Here is a 13,559-nt window from a genome sequence, read left to right on the forward strand (position 1 = left end):
GAGTCCGTAATGGGACATATTTGAAGTGCTTTTGAGTCCAATTGACCAGCGGGTAAGCTTGAGGCAGTTTTTAATGTCAGTCAATTGGACCTAACAAACGATTTTTCGTCATCCCTTGTCAATAATGGTTTGGAGACAAACCGGAACACTGAAGGCGGTGCAATGGCGAAATCGGTTCGTCTTCAAATCAATTAACGGAAAATCTTTCCCAAAAAGAAACAAAAAATTATTTTCCTGAATTTGTATACAAAAAAAAAAAATCGAGGTGAATAGGGACAACAAAAAAATGCGTTTCCGTTTGAAAAATTCCAAATATCAATTTTCCTCATTTTCTGAGCTAAATACGCAATCAAGTTTTTGTGAAACAGGCATTGGGTACAACATAGGTGAAGTATTTGGAACTGTTACTTATACGCAGGATGTTCGAATAAATTCCACAAGTTTCATAAATAACTAAAAACAACATAACACAATATCAAATAAAAAGTGAAATTTAGGATGGCTTTCCGTAATTCGATAGTTGACAATGGTTATTCGTGCCTGAGCTAGCTTGCGAACGTATCTAACAATTGTTGCAATAAATTTTTCTGACAGAGCATCACGTTCTTCGGCAAAGATTGAGCAGCTGATGCAACGTCGCGCGTTCGCCTCACTAATAAATCAAAGGCAACATTAACATTTTTACTGCGCTATTGCAGCACATTATCAGCAATTTTTTTATTTATTTAAGTAGCACTTTGGCAATACTGCTGTTATTGTTTGGCGGCTCGAACACACCTTTTTTGGTCAGCTGTCGATGCCAACTCTCAATGCTGATTGGAGTCTTGATGGGGCACAGCTATGCGGTGCTTCGGTTGAGGTTCGATGTTGTCCTAATGGGGAAGTAAGTGGCTGTTACGCAGCGATTCGCTTACTTACTTCATTGGCGCTTAACCGTTTAAACGGTTATGACCGCTCAACAGTCGCTTCTTCGTTCTGCTAACTGGCGCCAATTGTTAACATCAAGGGAATTTGAATCGTTTTCTTACTGGTCCTTCCAGCGGAGTGGAGGCAGCCCTCTACCTCTGCTTCCATAGGCGGATTCCAACAAATATACTTTCTTAGCCGGAGCACCGTCTTTCATTCGCATAACATGACCCAGCCAGCGTAGCCGCTGCGTTTTAATTCGGTGGACCATGTTGATCTTGTTAATCTTCTTCGGTAATCGCCGTCGCCAGCACTTAAAGGTCCGTAAGTTTTTCGAAGAATTTTTCTCTCGAACCCTCTCAGAGCAGGCAAGGTTCATGCTTCTGCACCATATAGCAGGACGGGTACGATAAGTAACTTGTAGAGCATGCTTTTCGTTTACCGAGAGAGAACTTTACTTTTCAATTGCCTACCTATTCCAAAGTAGCATTTATTGGCAAGAGTGATTCTTCGCTGGATTTCAAGGCTGACGAAGTCTTTTACTATTTCGAAGTTATGGCTTAAAACAGTGGCGTGGTTGCTAAAGCCCAAATTCACCACCGAATCCATCTTTTCCGCTTCTTTTTCGAGATTGGAGTAGGAACTTACGATGTGCCGAACAGCATAAGTAAATAACGAAACCAAATATAAATAAATAAAAATAAACTAATATTTAACTCAAAATTGTGTTTTCGTTTATTTATACTTAAATTCAATTACCGTTACTACATCAATAGATATATTGCATTATGCAATATTAAAAACTAATAATTAAATACACACAAAATAACTTATTTATTCAATAAAATATTTATAAATATGTATAATTAATTTGTGAAAGAAAAATATTACGGAAAAATTAATAAAAAATTACATAAAAATAGAATCAAATAATTATTTTTTACGAAGTTAAACAATTACATATAATACATGTCGATGGCTGAGTGGAATATCACCATATCTCGAAAATACCCTATCACAGAATTGTTTACATAAAAGTCCCAGCTAATGTAAAATTTGATGGATTTTAAGCTCAGATAGGGCGTTTTTGAAACAAATGCTGAGACAGGGCGTTCATAAGCAGAATTTGTCAAATAGGGCGCTTTTGAAACAAACTCTGAATAGGGTTTTGTTCAAAAGTTTACTGAGATAGGACGTTTTCGAAATGGCAGCCAAAATAGGGTGATAGCATTCGATATGTAGCTACTTCATTGGAATAGCATTCGATATGTAGCTATTTCATTTGTGAGTTATCAAATATTCTAACCGTTTTATATTTTTATATATAAATATTTGAAAAATAAAACTGATGCTATTTTTTCATTATTTGAGATTGAATCGAGCGTTTTTTTATACAATTGGTATTTATGTATAAATATGTATTTCGCTTTAAAAAAAATTCACTTGCACCATTTATTTGGCTTTGGCGTTTTTATTTTACACTAATAATGAATTTTGTTGTGTAGTACAATCTCCTTTAGCATAGTTGAGTACAAAAACAAAAAAAATTCCAACTAACACCCGTTATAATAATTTAAAAAAATTTAAGCATAGTTTTAGGCTTTCAACACAAAAATGTTGTAATACAAAATTTATGTTCTGATTCGCTCTAATGTACACAAATATATCGTATATCATAAAATTTATTTTATAGCTTCTACTTTTTAATTAGCACAAATAAATAAATAGCATATTTAAAAAACTGTTAATCCGCAATTTTATTTTAAAAAATTTTCTTTTTAGCTTTGCTTTCAGAGTATACAAAAAGGTTTATTCATGCATAATAGCATTTCACTAAGTTCATGCATTACACCTTTTCCAGTTTAAGTTCAGAAAATTACAATTCAAGTTCAGAATTTCCAATTTAAATTCAGAAATTTCCAGTTCAAGTTCAGAAAACTACAATTTAAATTCAGAAAATTGCAATTCAAGTTCATAAAATTACAATTCAAGTTCAGAAAATTTGCCGGGTATTTTTTATTCATCCAATGGAAATAAATGTATGTAAGATGTTATCTATGTGTTAAGGAAGCATTGGACATCTTAACTCGTTTAAATCAATTTTGCGAGATAGCGAAGAAAAAAACTCTCGCTCATAAGAAGCAATTGAAATGCCATCCAGCTATATTCTTAGCGTCACAACCATTGATCTGCACTGAGTATGACAGCAGTGATGACGAAGATATGACCACTTAAACAGTCAACGGAGCGTCCACACTCCCGGAAGTAACGTATAGGTACTGTCTGCATAGATCTTGGCGCCATGTGTCAAAATATCTCAACTTATCCGCCATCATCATCATTTATCATGAATTGGCACTTGTGATTTTGGCAGTTTCGTAACAAATCATGCCAGCTTTCCCTGTTTCGCGGTAACTGACGGCGATTGGGAGCACCATGAGAGGTCAAGTCTTCCTCCACATTCGCAACTCTGTGGAGGTCTCTCCCTTCCACTGCTTCCAAACTGCTACTTCGACTGAAGTACTTTCTTGGCCGTAGCGTCATCATGCACTTGTTGGAAAGAATCATCGTCCATTTGATTTCAAGGTTCGGGATGTACACACCTTGAAGAAAACTTGGGACACACTATACACTAGCCACCATTTTGGCAATGTGGTCAACGAAGCATCAACACTTCCGCAAGTACCATATAAGTAGATAAATTAACTAATTAAAATAACTTTTGAAAATTAACACCCTACTTATAAATTTCTGAATTCGAACTGTAATTTTCAGAACTTGAAATGTAATTTTCTGAACTAGAATTGTAATTTTCTGAACTTGAATTGTAAATTTCTGAACTTAAACTGGAAAAGGTATAGTATTTGCTTAAACTAAAATTAGAAGTCCTTTTTTTAATTTTTAACTTTATATATGAGTTTTTATTTGGCGCTTATGCTCTTTCTTAAAACAAATCATCTCTCTTAGCAAATTAAACGAGATGTGTAGCAATTAAAAAGTGTAAAGGACTAGGAAACATGAATATCGTTGCTTATTATTTTTCGTTTTCTTGCAATAAAGAAAAAGGTGATGTGCTGATAGAAGGTCTCTAACAGGCTCGCAGTTCGCCGCGATCTTTCCGGAAGTGGAGGTCTGGCAAGTGGTATACCCAATTGACCTAAACACCTGACTTCAGAACCATAAGAGCTTCGAGATCAACTAATTGACTGATGAACTGGCAAGGCAAAGTATATAAAACCTAGATCTTTCTAATTCAAACTGCTACATACTTATTTATATACAATAGCGCAAAATTTTTGATCAGATTAACAAGAAAAGATGAACTAAACTGGATTAGTAACGATCTCGAAACAATTTAGGAAAATAAAATATGTATTCTCTATGTTTTGAGTAGGCTTAAAGAAGGCGCCTTTATGTAGGTATTTTGAAAAATTGCGGCGAAAAACAAATCAATCGTCTATTAAATAATTCATTTTTTATTTTTTATAATTTAACAAATATATTCTATGAACATTTTAAATGAAACTGTGCAATTCGTCTCAAAAACTTTTTCGAAAAAATTCGAAAATGAATTAAGATAACTGCTCGTAATGTAAACTCTGAGTTAAAAAGATAACTTGCCCTAATCTTGCGCCTAGTTAATCTAGGCGTTCACATATGCCCCATCCCTAGGAACTAGATTATTAGCTGCACGTTTCTCTTTTATTTCGTGCTGCCATTTCCAGATGAGACCATTAAGGTGCGTACAAAAAAAATCAGCATCTCTAAAATTTGGTTGTAATTGCCGATTATGGACGAGAAAAATGTATATGGGAAATCTAATTGTTTAATTAGCGATTCTATGTAAACTAGGTCTTAAATAATTGTAATTGATGAATTGTTTAATGAAAATGGGAAAAGGAGACCACAAGCCCTCATGAATAGCAGGTCATATTCACCCTTATTGTCATTGTCGTCGTCGTCACTGAACGACGACAACTCACGACGGCGTGTTAAATTCGGTATTGCCATAGTCGTTTTCGATAACTATTGACGACTATCGACACACGTTTGGTATTGGCTAAGCAAATTTGCTGTCGTCGTCGCCCTCACGCGACGCCATTTTTGTCGACGCTGTTTTTACTGAGAGAAGGAAAATTTTTAAGTAAAAGATTTCTTTTTTAATTAATTAAATATACAAACATGTAGTATGCATTGTTTTTTTAGATATTCAAAATGAAAATAACGAGTGCGCAACAATTCGAGGTTCTTGTAGCTGAGCTAGAAAAAATCGGAGTTGTTTCTGATTTTTTTTCTATTGAGTCAAAGCTCCTCTTTATTATTTTCGTCACTAGTGGTATTTTCACTTAAGATTATTTTTACATGGCACCACGCCCGGTTATATTCCAAAATGAAATATTTAAACAAATCTCAAATCGCGAAAAAGATACAGAAATAGTAAAAAATAATCGAACAGCTGATCCAGAAATGGCAGAGATGGTATATTTTCCTTTCGTTTTATCGATAAATTGTCGTCGTCGTCTCAACAAGCTTAGACAATACCGATTTGGTGTCTAAGTGACGATGACGTTGATACGATGTGACGTCGACTGAAAAACGACAACGACAATGACAATAAAGACCGCGACACAATGACATTTTTCATAAAGATGCGCTTAACACAAGCTTATGCATTCCAATAACATCGGCACAATCAACCAAGATGTTGCGCTTGTAAATATGAAAGAACTTCAGACTTGGCAATTGAAGTTTATTTTGCCTTGCCCATTCACATAAAAAATTTTGCAAAGCACTGGTATAAACATTATCCCTATACAACAAAGATACTTGCTAACATATTTTGTGTCGTATTCATTTGTTATATTACAGTTTTTACTTGCGAAAAATGTTAGAAAATTTACCAACCAGTGGGAAAAATAATTTCACTTGCAAAGTGTGTTAACACCCTTAACCAAAACAAATATCACATTCTTCTTCTTATGATTTCCTTGTAACAAAATGTTGGAGATGGCTACTTTTTAATATCAGATGGCGCCAGTGTCGCTCATTCTACCGTTCTCCATAAAAAATGCGTGCAATCTACTCATAATGCATAAGCTTGTGTTAAACTCATCTATATGAAAAAGTGCTTATGTGTCGGGGCTTTAAGGGTGATTAAATGGCCGGGCAACAAATAAAAATACCGAATTAAAAAAGCATTATGAAAAAAAGCGTAAACAAAATAGGCGACCGACATTTCTGGATTTATTCCAAATAGCCAACGGCAATTTCGTTTCGTTTCGGTTGTATTGAAGAAAGCTTAAGAGAAATTCAAATTTCCTCCATTTGACTAGGGAAAATTTCATACTAAAATTGTGTATTTTATATTAAGCACGTTATCAACGGTAACGTTAAGTATCTTTGAGGATGAACGTTTGAGATTTGAGAATAAGATTAGCATCCCAAATTGATATTGAGCAAAAATGAGTATTAGGGAAGTATAAGTTTGAGTTTGTTGAATTATTCAATGCAATTTATACGCACACTGGTGTACTTACTAATCGAATAACAGAAATCCCTGAAAGCTAGCTTTTGGGTACTGGCAACTGCACTAACTTGGGGAACAGCTAGACTAACGAAAGCTAAAATTACAGTAGCTGTAACTATCCGGCATTTACAGTAGGGTTTCATTTGACACCAAAGTTGACTCCAATAAGCGCAATAGTGAAATAAGTGTCTAGTGTCTACCATTTGAACTGACGTGGCGTGAACTGATAACATAAGCCGGAAAAACAAAAAATCCAGACCCAGAAATGCTTCGATACTTTTCTCACCTTCTTGCAGACATTGTTTGACTTACGTGCCTAAAAGCAGACTTTATGTTTGTAAAAAAAATTTTTTTTGTAAGGAAAAAATATCGCAAAACAAACACACTTTAAGGAATAATATCTCCAGTCTCATAGGGTTCTGCCCAAAATTAAACAATATGGAAACAGTTGCACTTTCAAATAATATATCTTGTTTTGTAATGAAAAAAGTTTCGTAGAGAGAACGAGTTTGCGAGGAAATGTGATTCGAAAGCTGTCAAATGAAAAACATATTTTATTTTTTTTTTGTAAATCCGAAAAAAGTTTCTTTCGAATCGAGTTACATAATAAGACCCCTGAACCAATTTAAAAAGGCCCTTCAGAAAAATATACCCTCATTTTTGCATGTAAAATTTGTCGGCCTTTAATAGCTTTTGAAAGGTGATATCTCCAGTACATTCTACAGCTATTTAGAATTGAAGAAGTGACGCTAGATATATGATTATATTAGTTTTGAAACATTCAATCATTAATTTTTCGTATCAACGAATAAGTCAATGCGTTTTAGCGACTGGAATTACTAATTCAGCAGAACATCACATATTTCCCCATTTATAAGAAACGAAAAAGACCATTAACTTTAGTAGCAAACATCTACTTTAACATAAAAATCATCAATTGTGGAGGTCGATACCAAAACGTAACAATTCAATCAGTTTACATAAATTAACAAAATTAATTTTTCGTCCTAAAAATAAGTTACGCTTTTAGGTATGAGAAGAAACCTTTTTAGAAAAGGACTAATTGCATTTCAAATTATTGGACCATGTAATCTATTAGCAGCTCGTTGAAGCACACAATGTACCCTCTTTTATTGCAATTGAGACTAAAACTTTCATAAAAACTTAAAAACATATAAGTGCAACTTATTCAGCCCAATCACGCAATCCATCGTAGACTGTTTTTTCGGGATTCGTAACATTCGAATTCGTAACATTGCTACGATGGATTGCGTGGTTGGCTGTTTGTTTTAAATACTTTTCGCGTTTGGTAAATTTTCTCCGTTGGTAAGAAGTTGTCGTAGGCAATTTCAAATAAACGTAAAAATTTTACGTTCCGAGTGAATTCAGTGATGCCACTGTACGAATCAGTGAGCTGCAGTTATTCATCTTTTAAGGTTATTAGTGGACTAACCAAAAAATGAGTATTAGTGCGTATGCAAACAAAGAATATCAAGCACTTATATCCACTACCACACGTTTACATAGTCATGATTCGTCGTTTTTTGGCTTATGACTAAGTGCACTAATTTTATTAGTACTCAAAGCAGATCTATGGTACGAATTTCGAATTTACTTATTTACTTTCGGAGACGTTCGGAAACACGGTCGAATTGTATTATAGTGTGACGAATATTAGCAACACTAAGGCATACTATCATCTCTAAGCCGATACTAAGCAGTCACTGGTATCTACATAACCAAATCAATCATTATGTTTACACATATGTACATACAGCAGCGGAGAGATACTCACAAAAGTATGCAATCTTCTGCGAACTAGTAAATTCTAGAAGGAGAAACGCGTAGAAATCTGCGAAACAGGAAACCGAAGAGTATAAAAGCAGGACCACCTGAGGCATGAGAATCAGTTGGATTTAAGTCCGCTATTGGTTGTGAAGTTAAGTGTTATTGTGAAGTACTTTCAAGTAGTCTAATAAAGACCATTTTTGCATTATTGAATATTGGAGTTATTTATTCAACAGTTTAGCGATTCGAACGTTAGCAGAAGATCTGGAATAAGCGGAATTTCCCTATTCGTTACCATAGCAATTTCGTAACTTTCCCGAAAAAACAGTCTACGATGGATTGCGTGATTGGGCTGATTTAAACTCACAAACGCCTCATATGCATGGAATATTTGGAAATAAAAAGAAAAGTTTACTCATTTTTGTCAGTTTGCATGAGCTGCCGCATTGATTTAAAAGAACCCGATGCAGGGAATCAGTGATTGAGTCATTACTTCCTCAGTAAAGGATGGATACCTAGACTTGTATGAGCAATTAAAATCAGCTGACTGTTTGGTTGACGGCTGGTTTGAAATTTCTAGTTGTGTTACATTTTGGTGTCGATCGCCACAATCATGCTGGGTAAATAAATACTAACCAAAATGTATTACTTAAATTACATCCATATAAAGATTATTTATTTGTCTTGAAATTGCCATTATCAGAATGCGCTCTCTTTTTTTATATACATACATACGTAATATTATAATTTTATACATACATATATAGTGTGTATTTTCTGTTTATTTGTTGATTTGTTAATACTGCATTCTTTCAACAATTGCTTTAATACTTCATTTGCGTAATGAAGATTTCATATGCTTAACAAGATTTCATTTAATTTTTTCCTTTTGTTTTGTTAATTTCTTATAATGTTAGTAGAATATTTTGGCTTTCACTTGTATCCTTATTTTCTTAATATTTTTATTTTATTTTATTTTTATTTATTTTTTTTTCATTCTCATTTTTATTGTTTTATTATATACACAATTCATTTGTTTTTGATTTGTGTGTTTACCACTTAACGAGTACAAAACTTTATTTAGTATATTTCAATATTTATAATAATTGTTTATATAATATGTATGTATATGTATAATATGTATATATAATGTGAACAGGAAGATAAAGTATTGATATTTTTTTAATTTCTTGTATATAATTTAATATTTTGTGTAAACTTAATTGGTATGCGGTAACTGTGTTTACTCTTGTTAGTTTGTATTTTTTTATTTCTTTAAATACTAAAACATAATTTGATTTGAAAGAACAAAAATTTTTTTTTATAAAACAAATAATTAACTAAACTGCTTCGATGTTTTTATGATGATATGCATAGAAATTGTAAATAGTTTCGAAAAAGTGGCAACGTGTGTTGATTTTATAGTTAGCAGCTGCTTTTTAAATGTTCTGCTTTTGTTTCACTTTTTATACAAAGTAATATGGAAATAGGATACGGAGATTTTAATATTCTTTTATATGCAAAACAATTTCGAAATCTGCTTTTTGATAATGATATTTTGACTCCATTTGAGGCTATTCAATTTTTGAGTTTATATTTTTTTTTTTACTCAAGATTAATTTTACGTGCAACTGTACCGATTCACGTCTTTCTTATTCGTTCCTAAATAAATTAATTTATTTTATCAATCCATTAAGTACATTGAAGAAATTTTGTAGATTCCTTTTATTGGCGGGCTTAAAAATTTTCAGCCTTTGTTTGCTTTAATTCAATGTTTTTTGTATTATTTTTCTAATTTTAAAATATTTTTGTGCCAATGTTTTTTCAATATCAATCGGTTCAAAATATTTCTCAAGCAGTTCAACAATTCTTTGCTGTTTTTTTTTAACATGCTTTGAGCGTTTCTTGTTGACGTCGTTTCAATTCTTACGTACTGTTTTTAATCGGTTCAATCGGTTAGATCAGATTGAGCTAGTCGATCAATTTGGTTCAATCGGTTGCATATCATACTTTTTTTTTAACAGTTTAGAATAAAGAAAGGTTTACTCTTTTGAAGGACGTTTTAAATTTACAAGAAATTTTTAGTCGGATTTGAAATAGTTTGCCGATTTATTTTTGTATTGCTGCCAACTGCGTCAGAAATTTTCGAAAATTTTCTTACTATAGCTTGAAACAATCTTTTTCAGCAATTTCAGGACATTTTTGGAAAAATTGTTTACGCATATATTGGCACTGGTTATTACGACGTTTTTGAATTTCTGTTCAGTAAATTATATAAATATTTCTTTTAAAAATTTTAAAATTTTTTGCAAAACCACTTATTCTACTAAACGCTTAGTTTACAAATGTATTTTCGGTTTGGAAACATGATGTCTTCTAACTACTGTGGACGGGTACTTAATTGCTGATTTCTTTATTTTATAACCGGTTCCAGTTTTTATTTTGAGTTTCATATTTAATTTTGGTTCATTATTTTTAACCGCTTACATTGTTTTAACCGGTTCAGGCTCGATTCGATTTTTCAAACAGTTCAAAGAACTTTTAGATTAATTGACGATATTAGATTATTTAGTTTCCCAATTTCGTTAAAAGCAGCTACCACTCTACAACCCTATTTCAGCAAACAAAACTCGTAAACCGAACACACTTCCGCCACTTTTTTCGAAAACAAGTGTAATAATGAATAACAGATATGAAATAATTGTAGAAATGCATGATAAATTACAAGAATGAATAAAAGTCAACATCAAAAACGCAAAAACTACTAATGCGCTTGAATTTTAGTATATAATGCGCCTATCCGTTTCCTACACCTCACTTGCTTAAATCATTACTAGCCAATGCAACACTACTTGACGTTTGCGCAGAAGCTGCTGGAGTCGCTAGTGGCGACGCTATTGTCGTTTGTTGTTGCTGCATACGTTGTAGTTGTTGCTGTTGCTGTTGTTGCTGCTTTAATTTATCAAATATTTGCAATTTCGATTTAACAGCACCCTCACATATCGTCAAACGTTGCTGTACCGGTTTCTTATCCAATTCAAAACAGAATGCTTCATAATCAGAATTTAGTGTCGCATGTCGTTTAAAATCCGTGTAACGTCGCATATCATATGAACTTAAATTACTTAAACCATAAGAAGATGCTGCCATAGCAGTAGCTGCTGCCGTAGAGGCGGTAGTGTTGGATGAACTTGTATGTGTACTGCCACCAGCAGCAGCAGCGCTGCTCGTACCGCTGGACGTGCGTAGCAATGCACTACGACTGGGTGGCGCCAAATCAGGTACTTGCCGCTTACGTTCAAAATATTCAACAATTGTGGCTATCTGCGCTGAGCGTGTACTTGGTATGGTGGTAAAGGAACGATCATCCCACAATAATGAATCTGATCCAGCCAAGCTACTGATATCATCCGAACTGTCAGTGTAAATTGAGGAAGTGCGGTTTTTACAGTAAAGCAATTGATTAACAGCGAAATTATTACGTTGCAACACCGATTGTATGCCCGAGTCAAGTGCTAAACGATTCATTAGACCCATATCGATGGATGTTGTCGAGGCGGCTGTAGGCGTAATATTGGCATCATGCAAATTTGTCGCACCCAATAAATTATGATGATGATGATGATGATGGTGGTGATGATGGTGACATGTGTAGCGACGATGATGTGTACGTCCTGTATCTGGCAATTCCAGATCATCTAGCGAGCGTAACGCTGCGGCTTCATGGGAAAGCGATGCTGCTGAAGAGGAAGTATTGACCGTATTCACATCGGGATCAAATATCAGAACTGAGGATGAATTTGATGAAGAGTCAGTGAAGAGTGGTGTGCCGTTGTGTTGTGGTGCGTGTAGGCCGCCCACCCCCGAGGCCGAGCATGTATAGTAGCAACAACGGCATAAGCTGGCCAATTTATCGCTGTAACAAATAGGGAAAAGTGAAACTAATGCAAGTACAATTTGCCAGCCTTAATACTAAATTTTATCATCCTGTACAAAAAATTTTTAAAGTGAAACTTCCCCAAAAAAAATCTAATATCACTATAGAAAAAATTTGATTTAGTGTATTTGACAAAAAAATTTTTTTGTGGACTGATGCATAGTCAAAAAAGAAATTTTACCGTTTGTCGATATTGACTTTCGAAATATGAAACTGGACCCATCCTAATATATATTTTTATTTATTGAGTTAGAAAAATTAAAGAAGTAAAAATGTCAACTTCACCTACCCGTGGCGAATCCGTTTCTTTAGCAGCCGAGGCTCCGGCGACCCCACAGTCGTCATGTATCTAGCAGGAAGGAGGGCGGTATGGCCTAGGTTTCATGTGGTCATATCAAATGGTTCCGAGATGATCGGGGTAGCATCTTAATGGTGCTTGTTACCGGAGCTGCATCCGGCAAAGGACCATCAACATCGATAACACTCCTCAAGGTTATCAGGGAGCTTCCTTATCGCCACAACAACAAAAACAACAAGTAACAAGTAAGGAAGGCTAAGTTCGGGTGTAACCGAACATTACATACTCAGCTGAGAGCTTTGGAGACAAAATAAGGGGAAATCACCATGTAGGAAAATGAACCTAGGGCAACCTTGGAATGTGTTTGTATGACATGGGTATCAAATGGAAGGTATTAAAGAGTATTTGAAAAGGGAGTGGGCCATAGTTCTATAGGTGGGCGCCATTTCGGGATATCGCCATAAAGGTGGACCAGGGGTGACTCTAAAATTTGTTTGTACGATATGGATATCAAATGAAAGGTGTTAATTAGTATTTTAAAAGGGAGTGGGCCTTAGTTCTATAGGTGAACGCCTTTTCGAGATATCGCCATAGAGGTGGACAAGGGGTGACTCTAAAATTTGTTTGTACGATATGGGTATCAAATGAAAGGTGTTAATGAGTATTTTAAAAGGGAGTGGGCTTTAGTTCTATAGGTGGACGCCTTTTCAAGATATAGCCATAAAGGTGGACCAGGGGTGACTCTAGAATGTGTTTGTACGATATGGTATTAATGAGGGTTTTAAAAGGGAGTGGCCCCTAGTTGTATATGTGAAGGCGTTTTAGAGATATCGACCAAAATGTGGACCAGGGTGGCCCAGAACACCATCGGCCGGGTACCGTTAATTCGTTTATATACATATGTTATACCACGAACAGTATTTCTGCCAGGATTCCAACGACTTTTGATTTCGCCCTGCAGAACTTTTTAATTTTTTTCTACTTAATATGGTAGGTGTCACACATTTTACTAAGTTTTTTCTAAAGTTATATTTTGCGTCAATAAACCAATCCAATTACCATGTTTCATCCTTTTTTTTAATTTGGTAAAGAATTATGGCATT

General features: G+C 34.4%; 1 protein-coding gene across 1 annotated transcript in view; it reads right to left on the reverse strand.

Annotated features, from left to right (window-relative positions):
- Nucleotides 1-1,615: 1,615 nt before the first annotated feature.
- The window catches only part of cdi (center divider), a 302,230-nt gene continuing 290,286 nt past the window's right edge, over nt 1,616-13,559 (reverse strand). The window contains exon 8 of the mRNA XM_067762801.1: nt 1,616-12,137. Within this exon, the coding sequence (XP_067618902.1) occupies nt 11,036-12,137 (1,102 nt within the window). The 3' untranslated portion in view covers nt 1,616-11,035. The remainder of the gene's footprint in view (nt 12,138-13,559) is intronic.

The sequence above is a fragment of the Eurosta solidaginis genome, chromosome 1, assembly GCF_040869045.1.
Source record: "Eurosta solidaginis isolate ZX-2024a chromosome 1, ASM4086904v1, whole genome shotgun sequence".
NCBI classification, from domain to species: Eukaryota; Metazoa; Arthropoda; class Insecta; order Diptera; family Tephritidae; genus Eurosta; species Eurosta solidaginis.